Source organism: Mobula hypostoma, chromosome 3, assembly GCF_963921235.1.
Source record: "Mobula hypostoma chromosome 3, sMobHyp1.1, whole genome shotgun sequence".
Classification (NCBI taxonomy): domain Eukaryota; kingdom Metazoa; phylum Chordata; class Chondrichthyes; order Myliobatiformes; family Myliobatidae; genus Mobula; species Mobula hypostoma.
In genome coordinates this window covers 58,289,040-58,309,260 of record NC_086099.1, presented here as the reverse complement: position 1 = coordinate 58,309,260, position 20,221 = coordinate 58,289,040, and the positions used below count along the sequence as shown (strand labels likewise).

Here is a 20,221-nt window from a genome sequence, read left to right as displayed (position 1 = left end):
TGGGGAGGGCTTTACCTGTGATGGACTGGTCTGTATCCACTATTTTTATAGTTTTTTTTTCCGTTCAGGAGCATTGGTGTTCCCATAAAAGCCATGAGCCTTTCATCAAAGTTTGTCAAAGTTTTAGATGACATGTTGAATCTACAAAAATTCTAAAGAAGTTGAGGTGTTGCTGTGTCTTCTTTGTAATGGCAATTACATGCTGGTCCCAGGCCAGATCCTCCAAAATGATAATGCTGAGGAATTTAAAGTTGTTTACTCTCTCCACCTCTGACCGCCATGATGAGGACTGGCTCAAGGACCTCTGGTTCCCTCCACCTGTAGTTAATTATCAACTCTTTGGTTTTACTGACATTGAATGAGAGGTTGTTGGTGTGACACCACATAGCCAGATTCCTAATCTGCCTCCTACAATGCCTATAGAAAGTATTCAACCCCTTGGAAGTTTTCATGTTTTGTTGTTTTACAACACTGAATCACAGTGGATTTAATTTGGCTTTTTTTACATTGATTAACTGAAAAAGACTTGTTTGTGTCAAAGTGAGAACAAATCTCTATAAAGTGATCTAAATTAATTAAAAATATAAAACACAAAATAATTGGTTGCATAAGAATTCACTCCCCCCTCCCCCCCCCCCGGCTTTAATATGATACACCAAATCATTGCTGGTGCAGTCAATTGGTTTTAAGTTACATAAGTGTTAAATGGAGATCTGGGTTTGGAGACCTGTGCAACCAAGGTGTTTCAATTGATTGTAGTAAAAGTAGATCTATATCTGGAAGGTCCAGCTGCTGGTGAGTCAGTATCTTGGCAAAAATGACACCATGAAGACAAAAGAACACTCCAAGCAACTCTGCAAAAAGGTTATTGGAAAAACACAAGTCAGGATATGGATATAAGAAAATTTCAAAGTCGCTGAATATCCCTTGGAGTACAGTTAAGTCAATTATCAAAAAAACAGAAAGAATATAGTACAACTGTAAATCTGCCTACAGCAGGCTGAACTCAAAAACGGAGTGACTGTGCAAGAAGGAGACTAGTGAGGGAGGCCGCCAAGAGACCTATAACAACCCTGGAGGAGTTGCAAGCTTCATTGGCTGAGATGGGAGAGACTGCGCATACAACAACTCTTGCTCAGGTGCTTTGTCAGTCACAGCTTTATGGGAGAGTGGCAAAGAGAAAGCCACTGTTGAAAAAAATTCTCATGAAATCTTGGCTAGAGTTTACCAGAAGGCATGTGGGAGACTCTGAAGTCAGATGGAAGAAAGTTTTATGGTCTGCTAATAGACAGCAGTTAAGTGCCGTCCATTTTAGCTACCCGGGAGATTTCTGGGATCATTTTAGTAGGGGTATACATTACACCTCAGGCCAATGTCAATCAGGCTTTAGATGATCTGAGCAATGGGATCAACATGCACGAAACAGCGCACCCTAATGCCTTCACCATTCTTTAGGGGGATTTTAAACAGGCCAGTCCAAAAAAATCACTAAGCAATTACCATCAACAGATCACTTGCAATACTAGAGGAAAGAAAACACTGGACCACTGTTACACAACCGTCAGGAATGCCTACTGTGCTATTCTAAACCCTCACTTCCGGAAGTCTGATCATCTGGCTGTACTTCTAATCCCTGACTATAGGCAGAGACTGAAGACTGCAGCACCAATAGTGAGAACCAAGGAGGTATGGACAAGAGCGTTTACAGGACTGCTTTGAATGGGTGGACTGGACTGTATTCAAGGATTCATCTTTGAATCTGGATGAGTATGCTGTAGTTGTTACCAACTTCATTAAAACCTGTGTGGATGAGTGTGTGCCTACAAAGACATACTGTACGTTCCCAAACCGAAAGCCGAGAATGAACCAGGAGGTATGTCACCTGCTGAAGGCTAGATCTGTGGCATTCAAGTCTGGTGACCCAGGTCTGTACTAGAAAACCAGGTATGATTTACGGAGGGCTATTTCAAGGGCAAAAGGACAATTTCAAATGAGGTTGGAAGCAATATCGGATGTACCACAACTCTGGCAGGGTTTACAAGACATTACTTCCTACAAAGCAAAACCCAATAGCATAAATGGCAGCAATGCTTCACTACCAGATAAACTCAATTCCTTCTATGCCTGCTTTGAAAGGGAGAATATAACTACAGCTGTGAAGATCCCTGCTGCACCTGATGACCCTGTGATCTCTGTCTCAGAGGCTGATGTTAGGCTGTCTTTTAAGAGGTTGAATCCTTGCAAAGCAGAAGGTCCCAATGGAGTACCTGGTAAGGCTCTGAAAGTTTGTGCCAACCAACTGGCGGGAGTATTCAAGGACATTTTCAACCTCTTACTGCTATGGGCGGAAGTTCCCACTTGCTTCAAAAAGGCAACAATTATACCAGTGCCCAAGAGGAATAATGTGAGCTGCCTTTATGACTATTTTCCGGTAGCACTCCCATCTACAATGATGAAATGCTTTGAGAGGTTAGTCCTGACGAGACTGAACTCCTGCCCCAGCACGGACCTGGACACATTGCAATTTGCCTATTGCCACAATAGATCAACGGCAGATGCAATCTCAATGGCTCTTCACATGTCCTTAGACTACCTGGATAATACAAACACTGCTGTTCATTGACTATAGCTCAACATTTAACACCATCATTCCCACAATCTTGATTGAGAAGTTGCAAAAGCTGGGCCTCTGTACCTCCCTCTGCAATTGGATCCTTGACTTCCTAACTAGAAGACCACAATCTGTGTGGATTGGTGATAATATCTCCTCCTCGCTAATGATCAACACTGGTGCACCTCAGGGGACACACATAAAAGTTGCTGGTGAACGCAGCAGGCCAGGCAGCATCTCTAGGAAGAGGAGCAGTCGACGTTTCAGGCCGAGACCCTTCATCAGGTCCTGAAGAAGGGTCTCGGCCTGAAACGTCGACTGCACCTCTTCCTAGAGATGCTGCCTGGCCTGCTGCGTTCACCAGCAACTTTTATGTGTGTTGATTGAATTTCCAGCATCTGCAGAATTCCTGTTGTTTGCACCTCAGGGGTGTGTGATTAGCCCACTGCTCTACTCTCTCTATACCCATGACTGTGTCTAGGCATAGCTCAAATACCATCAATAAATTTGCTGATGATACAACCATTGTTGGTAGAATCTCAGATGGAGAAGAGAGGACGTACACGAGTGAAATATGCCAACTAGTGGAGTAGTGTCGCAGCAACAACCTTGCTCTGAACATCACTTAGACAAAAGACTTAGACGAAAGAGCTGATTGTGGACTTCAGGAAGGGTAAGACGAAAAGGGATCACAAGTGGAGAGAGTGAGCACTTTCAAGTTCCTGGGTATCAAAATCTCTGAGGACCCCTCTGGTCCCAACTTATCGATGCAGTTATAAAAAAGGCCAGACAGCAACTATACTTCACTTGGTATGTCAACAAATACAGTCAAAAACCTCTATAGTTGTACCATGGAGAGCATTCTGACAGGCTGTATGGGTGGGGGGAGCTACTGCACAGGACCGAAAAAAGCTGCAGATGGTTGTAAATTTAGTCAGCTCCATCTTGGTTACTGGCCTACAAAGTACCCAGGACATCTTCAAGGAGCAGTGTCTCAGAGAGGCAGAGTCCATTATTAAGAATCTCCAGCACCCAGGGAATGCCCTCTTCTCACTGTTACCATCAGGAAGTAGATACAGAAGCCTGAAGGCACACACTCAGCGATTCAGGAACAGCTTCTTCCCCTCTGCCATCCGTTTCCTAAATGGATATTGAACCCGTGAACGCTACCTCAATTTTAATATACAATTATTTCTGGTTTTTGCACAATTTTAATCTATTCAATATATGTATATACTAAATTGATTTACTTATTTATTTAATTATTCCCCCCCCCCTTCTTCTTCTAGATTATGTATTGCATTGAACTGCTGCTGCTAAGTTAGCAAATTTCACGTCACATGCTGGTGATAATAAACCTGATTCTGATTCTGATAAACCAAAATTGAGCTACACAGGAATGGCTTAAAAACAACAAAGTTAACGTCCTGGAGTGGCCAAGTCAGAGTCCAGACATCAACCCAATTGAGAATTTGTGACTGGACTTGAAAAGGGCTGTTCACTCATGATCCCAGTGCAATCTGACAGAGCTTGAGCAGTTTTGTAAAGAAGAATGGGGAAAAATTGCAGTGTCCAGATGTGCAAAGCTGATAGAGATGTATCCATACAGACTCAAGGCTATAATTGCTGCCAAAGCTGCATCTACTAAATACTGACTTGAAGGGGGTGAGCACTTAGGCAATCAGTTATTTTTGTGATTTATATTTGTAATTAATTTAGATCACTTTGTAGAGAACTGATTTCACTTTGACACGGAAGATTCTCTTTTGTGTTGATCAGTGGGAAAAAAAGCCAAATTAAATCCACTGTGGTTCAATGCTGTAAAACAATAAAACATGAAATTTTCTGGGGTTGGGGGAGGTGGAATACTTTTTATGGGCACTGTATATACTGATTCATCACCACCTTTGATTCAGCCCACAACAGTCGTATTTCTCAGCAAATTTGTTTATATATTGAGCTGCAGAGTGGAATAGGCCCTTTCGAGCAGCGTCGCCTAGCAACCCGCCAATTTAATCATGGCACAATTTACAACTGGTATGCCTTTGGACTGTGGGAGGAAACACACATAGTCACGGGAGAACGTATCAATTCCTTACAGGCAGCAGGGGATATTGAACCTGGATTGCTGGTACGGTAAAGTGTTGTGCTAACCACTACGCTAAATATGGCCTTTGAGGTGTACTTCTCCTCACAGTCATAAGTATAAAGTAAGTGGAGCAGGGGGGCTAAGCACACAGCCTTGTGGTGATGGTGATTGTGGAGGAGATGGGGTGGCACGGATAGCGTAGTGGTTAGCCCAGTGCTCTACAGCAGTGGTCTCCAACCTCCGGGCTGCGAAGCATGCAGGGGTGCAGCAGTAGCCAGAGCGCACCCAGCACATCTTTAAGAAAAAAGCAAAAATAAACAAGCTAATTAATTAGGTGCCGCCCAGAAGCCAGTCTTCATTAGAGGAACTGAGGTGGAGAGGGTCAATAACTTTAAATTCTTCGGCAGTAAGGATCGACGTTTCTCTCTCCGAAAAGTGTCAGAGGATCTGTCCTGGGACCAGCACGTAACTGTCATTACAAAGAAAGTACAGCAGCACCTATACTTTTTCAGAAGTTTGTGTAGATTCAACATGTCACCTCGATCCTGACAGCCCTGTCTTTTCAGCCTGTCTGGGCTAGCGTTTAAACTGACCAAACAATGGAACAGCTAAAGGCTCCAGCACCCTGGAAAGAGGAGTGAACATCGCTTAGAGTAAGTGAAATCAGCAATCGCCTCTGATCTGGGCCGACATTCATGTGCCGGGCGGCACCTAATTAATTCGCTTGTTTATTTCAGCTTTTTTCTTAAAGAGGTGCTGGGTGCGATCTGGCTACCGTTGCACCCCTGCATGCTTCGCAGCCCGGAGGTTGGTACTGGTACTGCTGTAGAGTACCAGTGACCTGTGTTCAAATCCTGCTGCTATCTGTCAGGAGTTTGTATGTTCTGCCCATGACTGTGTAGGTTTCTTCTGGGTGCTCTGGTTTCCTCCCATAGCCCAAAGCCGAATAGCTTGGTAGATCAGTTGGTCATTGTAATCTGTCCTGTGATTTAGCTCAGGTTAGAATCGGGAATTGCTGGGCGGTGTGGCTTGAAGGTTCGGAAGAGTCTACTCTGCACTGTACCTCAATAAATAAATAAATATGTTGTTTCCAATCCATACTGACTGGGGTCTAATAGTGTGGAAGCTGGGACGATGTCTGGCCTGCTGAGTTCCTTCAGTATTTTGTGTGTATTGCTTTGATTTCCAGCATCTGCAGATTTTCTTTTGTTCGTGAACATACTGGGTAGGATGATTGTAAATAGCTGAATATCCAACTGATTTAATTGACAACATCAAATCCTGCAAAACATGAGAGACATGTAATTCAGAAACAAAGGTTCTGAACTTAAAGAGGGGTAACTTTGAAGGTATGAGACGTGAATTAGCTAAGATATACTGGCAAATGACACTTAAAGGATTGACAGTGGATATGCAATGGCAAGCATTTAAGGATTGCATGGATGAACTACAACAATTATTCATCCCAGTTTGGCAAAAGAATAAATCAAGGAAGGTAGTGCACCCGTGGCTGACAAGAGAAATTAGGGATAGTATCAATTCCAAAGAAGAAGCATACAAATTAGCCAGAAAAAGTGGCTCACCTGAGGACTGGGAGAAATTCAGAGTTCAGCAGAGGAGGGCAAAGGGCTTAATTAGGAAGGGGAAAAAAGATTATGAGAGAAAACTGGCAGGGAACATAAAAGCTGACTGTAAAAGCTTTTATAGATATGTAAAAAGGAAAAGACTGGTAAAGACAAATGTAGGTCCCCTGCAGACAGAAACAGGTGAATTGATTATGGGGAGCGAGGACATGGCAGACCAATTGAATAATTACTTTGGTTCTGTCTTCACTAAGGAGGACATAAATAATCTTCCAGAAATAGTAGGGGACAGAGGGTCCAGTGAGATGGAGGAACTGAGCGAAATACATGCAGTAGGGAAGTGGTGTTGGGTAAATTGAAGGGATTAAAGGCAGATAAATCCCCAGGGCCAGATGGTCTGCATCCCAGAGTGCTTAAGGAAGTAGCCCAAGAAATAGTGTATGCATTAGTGATAATTTTTCAAAACTTGTTAGATTCTGGACTAGTTCCTGAGGATTGGAGGGTGGCTAATGTAACTCCACTTTTTAAAAAAGGAGGGAGAGAGAAACCGGGGAATTATAGACCGGTTAGCCTAACGTCGGTGGTGGGGAAACTGCTGGAGTCAGTTACATTTGGAAAGCGGTGAAATGATCGGACAAAGTCAGCATGGATTTGTGAAAGGAAAATCATGTCTGACGAATCTCATAGAATTTTTTGAGGATGTAACTAGTAGAGTGGATAGGGGAGAACCAGTGGATGTGGTACATTTGGATTTTCAAAAGGCTTTTGACAAGGTCCCACACAGGAGATTAGTGTGCAAACTTAAAGCACATGGTATTGGGGGTAAGGTATTGATGTGGATGGAGAATTGGTTAGCAGACAGGAAGCAAAGAGTGGGAATAAACGGGACCTTTTCAGAATGGCAGGCAGTGACTAGTGGGGTACCGCAAGGCTCAGTGCTGGGACCCCAGTTGTTTATAATATATATTAATGACTTGGATGAGGGAATTAAATGCAGCATCTCCAAGTTTGCGGATGACACGAAGCTAGGCGGCAGTGTTAGCTGTGAGGAGGATGCTAAGAGGATGCAGGGTGACTTGGATAGGTTGGGTGAGTGGGCAAATTCATGGCAGATGCAATTTAATGTGGATAAATGTGAAGTTATCCACTTCGGTGGCAAAAATAGGAAAACAGATTATTATCTGAATGGTGGCCGATTAGGAAAAGGGGAGGCGCAACGAGACCTGGGTGTCATTATACACCAGTCATTGAAAGTGGGCATGTAGGTACAGCAGGCGGTGAAAAAGGCGAATGGTATGCTGGCATTTATAGCAAGAGGATTCGAGTACAGGAGCAGGGAGGTACTACTGCAGTTGTACAAGGCCTTGGTGAGACCACACCTGGAGTATTGTGTGCAGTTTTGGTCCCCTAATCTGAGGAAAGACATCCTTGCCATAGAGGGAGTACAAAGAAGGTTCACCAGATTGATTCCTGGGATGGCAGGACTTTCATATGATGAAAGACTGGATGAACTGGGCTTATACTCGTTGGAATTTAGAAGATTGAGGGGGGATCTGATTGAAACGTATAAAATCCTAAAGGGATTGGACAGGCTAGATGCAGGAAGATTGTTCCCGATGTTGGGGTAGTCCAGAATGAGAGGTCACAGTTTGAGGATCAAGGAGAAGCCTTTTAGGACCGAGATTAGGAAAAACTTCTTCACACAGAGAGTGGTGAATCTGTGGAATTCTCTGCCACAGGAAACAGTTGAGACCAGTTCATTGGCTATATTTAAGAGGGAGTTATATATGGCCCTTGTGGCTACGGGGATCAGAGGGTATGGAGGGAAGGCTGGTGCAGGGTTCTGAGTTGGATGATCAGCCATGATCATGATAAATGGCAGTGCAGGCTCGAAGGGCCGAATGGCCTACTCCTGCACCTATTTTCTATGTTTCTATCTTTCTATGTAATTTGAGACATAGATAATGGAAATCCTATTGCAGGATTTTATTTAAATAGATAATCTCATTATTGAACTTTCTTCTGAAGCAAAATCATTTCAAGCAAACAAATCAACTGCAAATGCTTTCCACTTTCCTAATATTTTTTGTAGATTATTTACAGATATTTTCCATCAAATTGAATGTCATTGATGCTATGATTAAAAAGTAGAGGGTTAATTTTAACTTATGCTGATGAAGTTAAATTGAATTTCAGATTATATATCAAGTAGTGAGACCGTGGAAACTGTACAGATTGAAAAGGAGGAGGTGCTTGCTGTCTTGAGGAAAATTAAAGTGGATAAATCCCCGGGACCTGACAGGGTGTTTCCTCGGACCTTGAAGGAGACTAGTGTTGAAATTGCGGGGGCCCTGGCAGAAATATTTAAAATGTCGCTGTCTACGGGTGAAGTGCCAGAGGATTGGAGAGTGGCTCATGTTGTTCCGTTGTTTAAAAAAGGATCGCAAAGTAATCCGGGAAATTATAGGCCGGTGAGTTTAATGTCAGTAGTAGGTAAGTTATTGGAGGGAGTACTAAGAGACAGAATCTACAAGCATTTGGATAGACAGGGGCTTATTAGGCAGAGTCAACATGGCTTTGTGCGTGGTAGGTCATGTTTGACCAATCTGTTGGAGTTTTTCGAGGAGGTTACCAGGAAAATGGATGAAGGGAAGGCAGTGGATATTGTCTACATGGACTTCAGTAAGGCCTTTGACAAGGTCCCGCATGGGAGGTTAGTTAGGAAAATTCAGTCGCTAGGTATACATGGAGAGGTGGTAAATTGGATTAGACATTGGCTCGATGGAAGAAGCCAGAGAGTGGTGGTAGAGAATTGCTTCTCTGAGTGGAGGCCTGTGACTAGTGGTGTGCCACAGGGATCAGTGCTGGGTCCATTGTTATTTGTCATCTATGTCAATGATCTGGATGATAATGTGGTAAATTGGATCAGCAAGTTTGCTGATGATACAAAGATTGGAGGTGTAGTAGACAGTGAGGAAGGTTTTCAGAGCCTGCAGAGAGACTTGGACCAGCGGGAAAAATGGGCTGAAAAATGGCAGATGGAGTTTAATACTGACAAGTGTGAGGTATTGCATGTTGGAAGGACAAACCAACGTAGAACATGCAGTAATGGTAAGGCACTGAGGAGTGCAGTGGAACAGAGGGATCTGGGAATACAGATACAAAATTCCCTAAAAGTGTCGTCACAGGTAGATAGGGTCATAAAGAGAGCTTTTGGTACATTGGCCTTTATTAATCAAAGTATTGAATATAAGAGCTGGAATGTTATGATGAGGTTGTATAAGGCATTGGTGAGGCCGAATCTGGAGTATTGCGTTCAGTTTTGGTCACCAAATTACAGGAAGGATATAAATAAGGTTGAAAGAGTGCAGAGAAGGTTTACAAGGATGTTGCTGGGACTTGAGAAACTCAGTTACAGAGAAAGGTTGAATAGGTTAGGACTTTATTCCCTGGAGCGTAGAAGAATGAGGGGAGATTTGATAGAGGTATATAAAATTATGATGGGTATAGATAGAGTGAATGCAAGCAGGCTTTTTCCACTGAGGCAAGGGGAGAAAAAAACCAGAGGACATGGGTTAAGGGTGAGGGGGGAAAGGTTTAAAGGGAACATTAGGGGGGGCTTCTTCACACAGAGAGTGGTGGGAGTATGGAATGAGCTGCCAGACGAGGTGGTAAATGCGGGTTCTTTTTTAACATTTAAGAATAAATTGGACAGATACATGGATGGGAGGTGTATGGAGGGATATGGTCCATGTGCAGGTCAGTGGGACTAGGCAGAAAATGGTTCGGCACAGCCAAGAAGGGCCAAAAGGCCTGTTTCTGTGCTGTAGTTTCTATGGTTCTATGGTTCTATATACTTGATCTTCCTTCCCTTAGCCATAAAAAGAAATGAAGGTCGTATGGGTGTATGATGGGAATCTGCTTCAATATTCTTGTTATAGCAAGAAGTTAAGTTGATTCTTTGAAATGGGGATCAAATTTTTCAGAAAGGTTTAAAATTTGGTGAGGCAAGCACCTTTGATAATTGTGTCATAGAATATTATAAACTGATTCAGATTTTTAAGTATAACATTTTCTCCAAGCCAGTTGTTCTTGATGCTCATTCATATTACATCAACATTTTACAAGTCAAAGAGAACTAACAAAAAAAGTACCAAACGTTTTACTAAAGATAAAACTTTTTAAAGAAACTCCAGTAGAAAAGAAGTTTCACTCTTAAATGAATTAATAATGGTGATAAACTTATTACCCCATTTCCCTACACAAAAATTTTTCAGTTCCAGGTTCCAATATTTAAAGGGTTTTCTTTGAGATAATGTTATGATTTTCATACTATTATTTAAAAAGCTTCATAAGACAGTTACTTCAACTTAATAAATTGTATTGTTTCTGCACTCTTAACATTCCTCGTTCATAATGTGATATTTTAACTATCATGCTTAATCTTCAAATGCTTCTCTCATTGATTTTCAAAAGTACCATACTCTTCCTCTTCCTTCATACAACTTACTTAAGTTGAAACACAGCTCATTACCTCACACTCCAATCTTTCCAATTCTGAAACGTCTTGTCCTCAGTTTTCTGACATTCCCAACATTCAGGTTGTTCAAAGCTTTTGCATGACCTTGAATAATCACTTGTTCTTAATTTAACCCTCTTTTTTATCTCCCTCAAACTTGTTCATGTTCTGCACAATAGATGTTTAACCTTCAAGTTGTTGTTCCAATCAAAATATAGTCATAGTCATAGTCATACTTTATTGATCCTGGGAGAAATTGGTTTTCGTTACAGTTGCACTATAAATAATAAATAGTAATAAAACCATAAATAGTTAAATAGTAATATGTAAATTATGCCAGGGAATAAGTCCAGGGCCAGCCTATTGGCTCAGGGTGTCTGACCCTCCAAGGGAGGAGTTGTAAAGTTTGATGGCCACAGGCAGGAATGACTTCCTATGACGCTCTGTGTTGCATCTCGGTGGAATGAGTCTCTGGCTGAATGTACTCCTGTGCCCAGCCAGTACATTATGTAGTGGATGGGAGACATTGTCCAAGATGGCATGCAACTTGGACAGCATCCTCTTTTCAGACACCACCGTCAGAGAGTCCAGTTCCATCCCCACAACATCACTGGCCTTACGAATGAGTTTGTTGATTCTGTTGGTGTCTGCTACCCTCAGCCTGCTGCCCCAGCACACAACAGCAAACATGATAGCACTGGCCACCACAGACTCGTAGAACATCCTCAGCATCGTCCAGCAGATGTTAAAGGACCTCAGTCTCCTCAGGAAATAGAGACGGCTTTGACCCTTCTTGTAGACAGCCTCAATGTTCTTTGACCAGTCCTGTTTATTGTCAACTCGTATCCCTAGGTATTTGTAATCCTCCACCATGTCCACACTGACCCCCTGGATGGAAACAGGGGTCACCAGTACCTTAGCTCTCCTCAGGTCTACCACCAGCTCCTTAGTCTTTTTCACATTAAGCTGCAGATAATTCTGCTCACACCATGTGACAAAGTTTTCTTGTCACATCTTGTCAGTATCTTGTCATATCTTGTCAGTATGGGAAAATTGAAATTACCAGAATATTCCAGAAAGGGGCACTATTCTGCGAGAAGGTACATTACCTAAGGCTTAACACTTCATTTAATCAAGTTACATCAGATAAAACCATAAGACTATAAGATAGGAGCAGAATTAGGCCATTTGTCCCATCAAATCTGCTCTGCCAATTATTCTTGGCTAATCCATTTTTCCTCACCCCATTCTACTGCCTTCCCATCATCCTCCTCCCCCCTGCCCCTCACTGACAGAATGGTATGGAAGATTATTCTTTTCCTTATATAAATTCCCTAATCTTGATGAGAACACCACATTCAAAAACAAAATATTTTATCATAGAACTAAATAATTTATGAATTACTTGATCTGTCTATCATATAGCAGTAGTATTTTAAATAGACCACTCGCTAGATTTTTTCCCAGAACCAAGTTTAAAGCTAATATCTTAAATATATGTATATATATTTTTAACACATTGACTTTTGATGTGGCCTTTTAATATTTTAATGTTTGGAGAAGAGCCTTTACCAATTCCAAATGATGACAGTATAATTAAACAAAATAAGCTGAAATGTAAGACTTACGAATCGTGCCTCACTTGTACTCCTTGTTATTCAGCCAGAGGTGTAAATTACTCTATTGCCACATTAAATTTAATACACTTCATTTTCACTGAATCTTTAATTTAGGATGCATCTACAGTAGTTAACACAGATTTTATTTCAACCCTTTATCTTTCTAGAAGTACTGATCATTCAAGTTTTGATGTAAAGGAGTCAATATAATCAAAGCACAATCCTCACAGATCCAGTAAACAGTTTGTCATTTGCTCTATCGTCAGTTAAAGCCAGTACTTTGTGTGTCAAAGCATCACCATTACACTGATATTGGAAAATAAACATTGATGATATATCAGTGGTCTCAACTGGCTTCATCAAATAAAAGGTATTTTTGATTCCATAGTTGAACATTCCAATGAAAAATGGCACTTGTAAGAAATATATTGGGAGAAACTGTGGCATTGCACACTACAATTTGCTATTCCCGATGATGGATGCTTACAATTTATTGCAATGTGTTTCCTTTACGATGCTTCCCACTGGGAGTTCTGGATCATAGTAATATCTTCACACTCACAAAACAAAAGGAAATTGGTGATGTTTTGAGCTACAACCCTGCATCAGGACTGAGAGTGGAGAGGAAAAGGTGGCCAGCACAGAGAGGAGAATGGAAGTGGCAAGAAAGGAACTCGAGGCAATTGGTGGACTGAGGAGGGTCTAAAATAACAGGTGTGTATTTCCAAGTATGGGAGGTGGGAGGGATTGGAGTTGGAAGATAGTGACAGGAGAATAATAGACTGAGGCAAACAAAGAGAGAGAAACAAGAAAAGATTAACTTATTTTCTTGTTTCTACAAAGAAGAAGATTTACAAACAAGATTTGTAGATTTAAATCTTACTTTCCTGAATTATTGTATGTTATATGTGTTTTATGTGTACTCCTGTGCTTTGCACCCTAGTCTGGAGAAACAGTAATTCTTTTGGCGGATTACGTGTATATCATTAAAAGTGTCTTGACAACAGATGGAGCAAGATGGAAGATGGGGGAAGAGAATGTGAAGACATGAGACAACTGTGAAGGGAAATAAGCAGGAACAATAGTACTGGGTTCTGCCAAGTAAAGGAAATGAGAATAGGAATGATTAAAGGAGATTGGAGAAGATGACCCAACAAAAAAATAGGCTATCATCTCCAACACTATCACAGATCTAATTACGTCAGGAGATCGCCCTTTGTAGTCTCTAACCCAATAGTGTCATAACCATGCACTTCCCTCTTCTATCTCTTACCCAATATCCACAAACAGGATTGTTCTGGAAGGTTCATTGTTTCTGCCTGCTCTTACCCCACCGAACTTATGACTTCAAACCTCAACACCATCCTGTCTTCTCTTGTTCAGTCCATTCCCACCTACATCTGAGGTATCTTGAATGACCTCCAACATTTGGACAACCTCCATTTCCCTGGCTCTCAATGCCTCATCTTCACTATGCATGTCCAATCTTTCTACACCTCAACACAAACTGGATGAGCAACACCTTATATTCTTCCTGAGTAGCCTACAACCCAATGTCATCAAAATTCAGTTATTGGGTTTTAAAAAAAAATTAATTAATGCCCCACTTTTTTTTCTCGCTCCCTGCCCCTTCTTCTGATCCTCTGGTCCTCCCATTTTTGTCCGTATTCCCCACCCCCCACCCCAAGACCTCTTCACCAGTCTTCCTCCTCCTCTAGCCACTTATTTAACACATAGATTCCTATGCATTCCATCTACCCCCACCCCCAACTACCTCCCATCTGGTTCCAGTAGTCCTTCACCTCCCTCTTCCCTTCTAATGGTTCCCATTCTCACCTCCTTCACTCAGCAGAAACCAGCTCTAGTGTTCTTACAGCTGTATCTCCTCTTCACACTTCCATCCCCCCACCTTGCTCCATCTGTTGTCATTTCTTTATCGTCTCTTTGTCTCCTGCCATCTATTATTCTCCTGCCAATTCCAACCGCGCTCACCTGTCTTATCTTACACTACCTGCCTGTCATCTTACATTCCTCTTCTGTCCACCAATTGCCTCTGAGCCATTTTTTGCCGCTGTCCCTTGGCCCTCCATGGTGTCTATCTTGTCTCTCCACTCAGTCCTGATGCAGGGTTTTCATCTGAAACACGGACAATTTCTTTCCTTGCACCAATGCTGCTCAAACGGCAGAGTTTCTTCAGCAGACTGTTCTATACCAGAAGCAAAAGTTCATTAAAATTAGCCAGTTGAATTTCCATTCAATTATTGATCCCCTGCTATAAACTATTGAGAAATGTTATTAAATTGGTTTGCAAATCTTTGGACACATATATGACAGGAAATTGGGGAGATCTTTGTGGAAAAATTGCTGTTATGGAAATTTAAAATTTAGGAGCAGGAGACAAAATTAATTAAATTGCTGTAAAATTTGAAAAAGATTTTTTTCAATTTCTCCTCACACTGCCAATGAGATACTTACGTTATGAGGAGAAACTTGTAGACCTGGGTCAGCCTCATTAGCACAAGCAGAGAGCTGATACGGATTACAATATCCTCTGATGAGTAAACTGAGAAAACTCTGAGTCAGTAACAGTAGGGCGTTGTTTCTGATGCCATTAAACTCAATAGAACTGAATGTACAGACAGTAAGAACAATCAGCAAATAAAATCAGATGCACTTTTAATACAAATGACTGAAGATCAAAAACCGTGGATGAAAGAGAATTCGAAAAGGGAACTGTGGCCAAGTAATCAGTTCTTTCTGGAAGATATCTCTGACGTAACAGCCTGAACACCATCTCTCCACATTTCTCTCTCACCCCATCTCACTCTGCTTGCTGTAAATTTCCATGAGGTTCTTTCACAATCTTTAGTATAACCATTAGAGAATATAGCTTGAATACTTCATCTGTCCTAGAGAATATTTTTCATCCCTATTCCTTAAATGGGAGAGAAAATTATGCATGATTTCAGCATCATAAGCAGGGTCCTTTGTTAAACAACCTGTTCAGAGGCACCACTTGCAGTACTTAGCTTTGTATGCAGTATCATTAATTGCTGACTTATGCTCTCTGAATTAAATGGCATTTGTTGGGTCTGATCTGAAGGCAGATTTAAATTCAGAGCAAAATTGTTATCCTTTAGAACCTCCAGGAGCAATATTCTGTACACCTTAATGCTTTTTAAGACAATTGAGAAGGTTCTATGTTTGATCGCCAATTTATTCTGTCAGTTTAGGGCCTACCACTAAAATGATGGGACAAACTGCAGTTACTCTGCAAACCAGTTGTCTAGTCTCCAACCAGTTGACTAGGTGACTGCCTTGTGGAGAAACCAACCGTAGACTAAGCAACTGTTTGTGAAGCACCTGCACCTCGGTACGCAACAGCCATCTCAAACTTCCAGATACATGTCATCATAGAAACATAGAAAATAGGTGCAGGAGTAGGCCATTCGGCCCTTCGAGCCTGCACCGCCATTCAGTACGATCATGGCTGATCATCCAACTCAGAACACTATACCTGCCTTCTCTCCATACCCCCTGATCCTTTTAGCCACAAGGGCCTTATCTAACTCGCTCTTAAATATAGCCAATGAACTGGCCTCAACTGTTTCCTGTGGCAGAGAATTCCACAGATTCACCACTCTCTGTGTGAAGAAGTTTTTTCTCATCTCGGTCCTAAAAGGCTTCCCCCTTTATTCTCAAACTGTGACCCCTCATTCTGGACTTCCCCAACATCGGGAACAATCTTCCTGCGTCTAGCCTGTCCAATCCCTTTAGAATTTTATACGTTTCAATCAGGTCCCCCCCTCAATCTTCTAAATTCCAGAGAGTATAAGCCTAGTCGATCCAGTCTTTCATCATATGAAAGTCCTGCCATCCCAGGAATCAATCTGGTGAACCTTCTTTGTACTCCCTCTATGGCAAGAATGTCTTTCCTCAGATTAGGGGACCAAAACTACACACAATACTCTAGGTGTGGTCTCACCAAGGCCTTGTACAACTGCAGTAATACCTCACTGCTCCTGTACTTGAATCCTCTTGCTATGAATGCCAGCATACCATTCGCCTTTTTCACCGCCTGCTGTACCTGCATGCCCACTTTCAATAACTGGTGTACAATGACACCCAGGTCTCGTTGCACCTCCCCTTTTCCTAATTGGCCACCATTCAGATAATAATCTGTTTTCCTGTTCTTGCCACCAAAGTGGATAACCTCACATTTATCCACATTAAATTGCATCTGCCATGAATTTGCCCACTCACCTAACCTATCCAAGTCACCCTGCATCCTCTTAGCATCCTCCTCACAGCTAACACTGCCGCCCAGCTTTGTGTCATCCGCAAACTTGGAGATGCTGCATTTAATTCCCTCGTCTAAGTCATTAATATATATTGTAAACAACTGGGGTCCCAGCACTGAGCCTTGCGGTACCCCACTAGTCACTGCCTGCCATTCTGAAAAGGTCCCATTTATTCTCACATAATCGCCTTCCCCCTCCCACACCGACCTTGCTACGGAGAGGCTAAGTACAAATTGGAAGAACAACATCTCATATTTTATTTGGGTCGCTTACATCCCATTGGTATTGAATTTTCCATTTTCAGGTATCCTACGGCTGACACAGACTCACCTGTCCAGCTGGTTTTCTGCTTCCTTTCTTCATCTCTCCCACTCTTCAATCCACCTGGTTCCATCTGTCCATCATTCCTGACTAATATGGCTCCACCTATCACCAACCAGACTCTATCCCACTCCATTACGTACTGCTATATATTAGCAATCTTTCCTGTTGCCGCCCACCTTTTATGCAGGGTCTCGAGCTGAAATGTTGCCCTCCACTTTATGCCTCCATGGATGCTGCTTGACCTGCATTCGGTTTTCTTTCTTCATTCCAGCATCTATTGTCTCTTTTGACTTTACCTCAGTGAATTTGCTTTGCTGACAAGTAGTCAGCTTCTGGCTACTCCATCATAAATTCAAAACTCAAATGCAGTTCTTGTTAAATTAAAAAAAAAGCACAGCATAGATCACTGACCTAAAACATTAACTTCATCGCACTCTGTGGGAGTGCAAAAGTCCTCATTAACTTGTTGATTATTTCCAGCGTTTGTTGCTCCTGTTCTGTTCTATTGGACAAATCCAAATCCTTCTGAGGCTGTTGTTAAGTCATGTGAATGTTAGCATATAAATTCTTCTGGTGGTGGTACATCGGGGGCCAAGCAAAGGTGCTTTTTTTTTTGTTAAATGAGTTTTTTTACGGTCACAAGACAATGCTGGACTTTAGATACTGCAGGTCTACCCCATCAGTGAGCTGCTGGTTGATTGGCAAAGATGGATTGGGTTCAGAAGAGCTGGCCGGAGTGCAGACCTTGTTGCTGCCTGCTACTTGAAAGCATTGGAGTTGGTGCATGAAGGTGTCATTCAATGTTATTGTGGGTGATTTTCTTGGATGTTCCTCTTGTGATCGCCAGACCCTGTTGGATATTGATAATGTAAGATGTTGCAGGCCTGCTTTCCTTGTTTTGTGACACGGCAGGTGGCAGGAAGCTGGGTAGCCTCGGTTATAGCGAGGACTAGATCTCAAGCCACAGGCTTGCAGTCCAGGAGAGGAGACACTGGAGGTGGTGCGGCATGGTGTCTGTGTTCTGTTGGGGGCTGGTCTGTCAATCATTGGTGCTGCCCTCCAGTGTGCGATTGGTGGAATGACAGCTCGGATTTTGCACATCTGTGCACAGCCGGGAACTGTACATCAATTTGTGGGATATGTCATTCAGGGTCTTTGGCTATGTATGTGTTTTTCTGCATGACTATGTTTTTTTCTTCTTGCTATTTTGAATGGTACTGTGTATGTTTTACACCTTGGCCCAGAGGAATTCTATTTCGTTCGGCTTTATCCATGTATAGTTGAACGATAATTAAACTAGATTTGATTTGATTTAAATTGATTAGCTGTAGCTCTAGGCTCTATGGCACTGCAGACATTTACATTGTTCATTTCTGCAGACAAGGTTGGATGATACTGAATTCTTGTTCATGTACAGTGCGACACAGGCAAATGCAGATCAAGATCCAAGCACTGTCGAAGGGCTTGGAGTCAGTCTTGCATTAATTGGATTTCTACCACAGCTCACATGATATCATGAGGCTGTGGTCTATTAATTGGGATCCAGGTGTGGCCGCAATCTGCTAAAGAATTTGCTTAAGCTGGGATAATTTAAGGCTAGCCATTTACTTGTATATTTTAGGTCTGTTTCCTGATAAACAGCTATCAAATAAAAAGAGACCAGAGTCAAAACAACTGCTGATCCCTGAAGTCTTAAATAAAGAAGAGAAAGTGCACAAAGCACTCAGCAGGCCAGGCAGCATCTGCTGAAAGAGAAGTGGAGTCATCATTTCAGGTTAAAGAATCTTCATTAAAACTGAGATAAGGCTGAAACAAAAGGTAATGTTAATTTGGGGAAGGAGTGAATAGGACAAAAGGGATATCTGTGATATGATAGGATGAGGCCTGCTCAGGTGGGTTGTTAGGGGTATTTAGAGAGAAGGTTATGCTTGTTTGTCATGTGTTGTTTTTAATAGTTCAAAGTTCAAGGTAAGCTTATCATTTAAGCACATATATGTCATCATACAGTATACTATACTAGCCTGAGGTTCATTATCTTGTGGGTATTCACAGTAGATACAAATAAACACGAAAGAATCAATGAAAAAACATACATGACAAAGACAAACCATCAATGTGCATAAGATAAGAAACTGTGCAGATATAAGAAAAAGAAAAAATAACTAATAATAATTTAAAAAAGCAGTATTTTGGCATTCATTTCTAGAGGAATAGAGTATAGGAGCAGGGATGTGATGTTGAGGCTCTATAAGGCGCTGGTGAGACCTCACTTGGAGTACTGTGGGCAGTTTTGGTCTCCTTATTTAAGAAAGGATGTGCTGACATTGGAGAGGGTACAGAGAAGATTCACTAGAATGATTCCGGGAATGAGAGGGTTAACATATGAGGAACGTTTGTCCGCTCTTGGACTGTATTCCTTGGAGTTTAGAAGAATGAGGGGAGACCTCATAGAAACATTTCGAATGTTAAAAGGCATGGACAGAGTGGATGTGGCAAAGTTGTTTCCCGTGATGGGGGAGTCTAGTATGAGAGGGCATGACTTCAGGATTGAAGGGCGCCCTTTCAGAACAGAAATGCGAAAAAATTTTTTTAGTCAGAGGGTGGTGAATCTATGGAATTTATTGCCACGGGCAGCAGTGGAGGCCAAGTCATTGGGTGTATTTAAGGCAGCGATTGATAGGTATCTGAGTAGCCAGGGCAGCAAAAGTTATGGTGAGAAGGCAGGGCAGTGGGACTAAATAGGATAAAATGGATCAGCTCATGATAAAATGGCGGAACAGACTCGATGGGCCGAATGGCCTACTTCTGCTCCTTTGTCTTATGGTCTTATGGTCTAAATATTGAGAACATGAGTTGTTGACGTCTAAAGAGTGAGTCCATAGATTGCGGAACCATTTCAATGATGGGATGAGTGAAGTCATCCCCTCTGACTCAAGCACCTAATGGTTGGGTGGTAAAAACTGTCCTTGAGCCTGGTAGTGTGGGACTTGAATCTCCCGTACCTCCTTCCTGATGATAGCAGTGAGAAGAGAGCATGGCCTGGATGGCGGGGGTCTTTGATGAAGAATGCTGCTTTCCTGTGACAGTGCTCCTTGTAGATATGCTCAGTGGTGGGAAGGGCTTTCCCTGTGACAGACTGGGCTGACCTGTGATGGCCAGTCCTGATGAAGGGTCT

At 42.1% G+C, this 20,221-nt stretch overlaps 2 protein-coding genes across 9 annotated transcripts in view; one reads left to right on the top strand and one right to left on the bottom strand.

Annotated features, from left to right (window-relative positions):
- lonrf1 (LON peptidase N-terminal domain and ring finger 1) overlaps positions 1 to 17,376 on the bottom strand; it is a 130,675-nt gene extending 113,299 nt beyond the window's left edge. The window contains exon 1 of the mRNA XM_063043069.1: positions 17,053 to 17,376. The gene's annotated coding sequence lies outside the window, so the exon portion shown is untranslated. The remainder of the gene's footprint in view (positions 1 to 17,052) is intronic.
- The window catches only part of LOC134344013 (probable tRNA methyltransferase 9B), a 54,455-nt gene that overhangs the window by 10,580 nt on the left and 23,654 nt on the right, over positions 1 to 20,221 (top strand). For 2 of the 8 annotated variants that reach the window (XM_063043074.1, XM_063043073.1), the window contains exon 1: positions 17,702 to 17,914. The exons of 2 other annotated variants lie outside the window; for them this stretch is intronic. In XM_063043074.1, the coding sequence (XP_062899144.1) occupies positions 17,847 to 17,914 (68 nt within the window). In that variant the 5' untranslated portion in view covers positions 17,702 to 17,846. Of the gene's footprint in view, positions 1 to 17,582; positions 17,648 to 17,701; positions 17,915 to 18,773; positions 18,821 to 20,221 lie in introns of those variants that run through there. 4 more of the 8 variants (XM_063043078.1, XM_063043075.1, XM_063043082.1 and 1 more) reach the window with 4 other exon arrangements.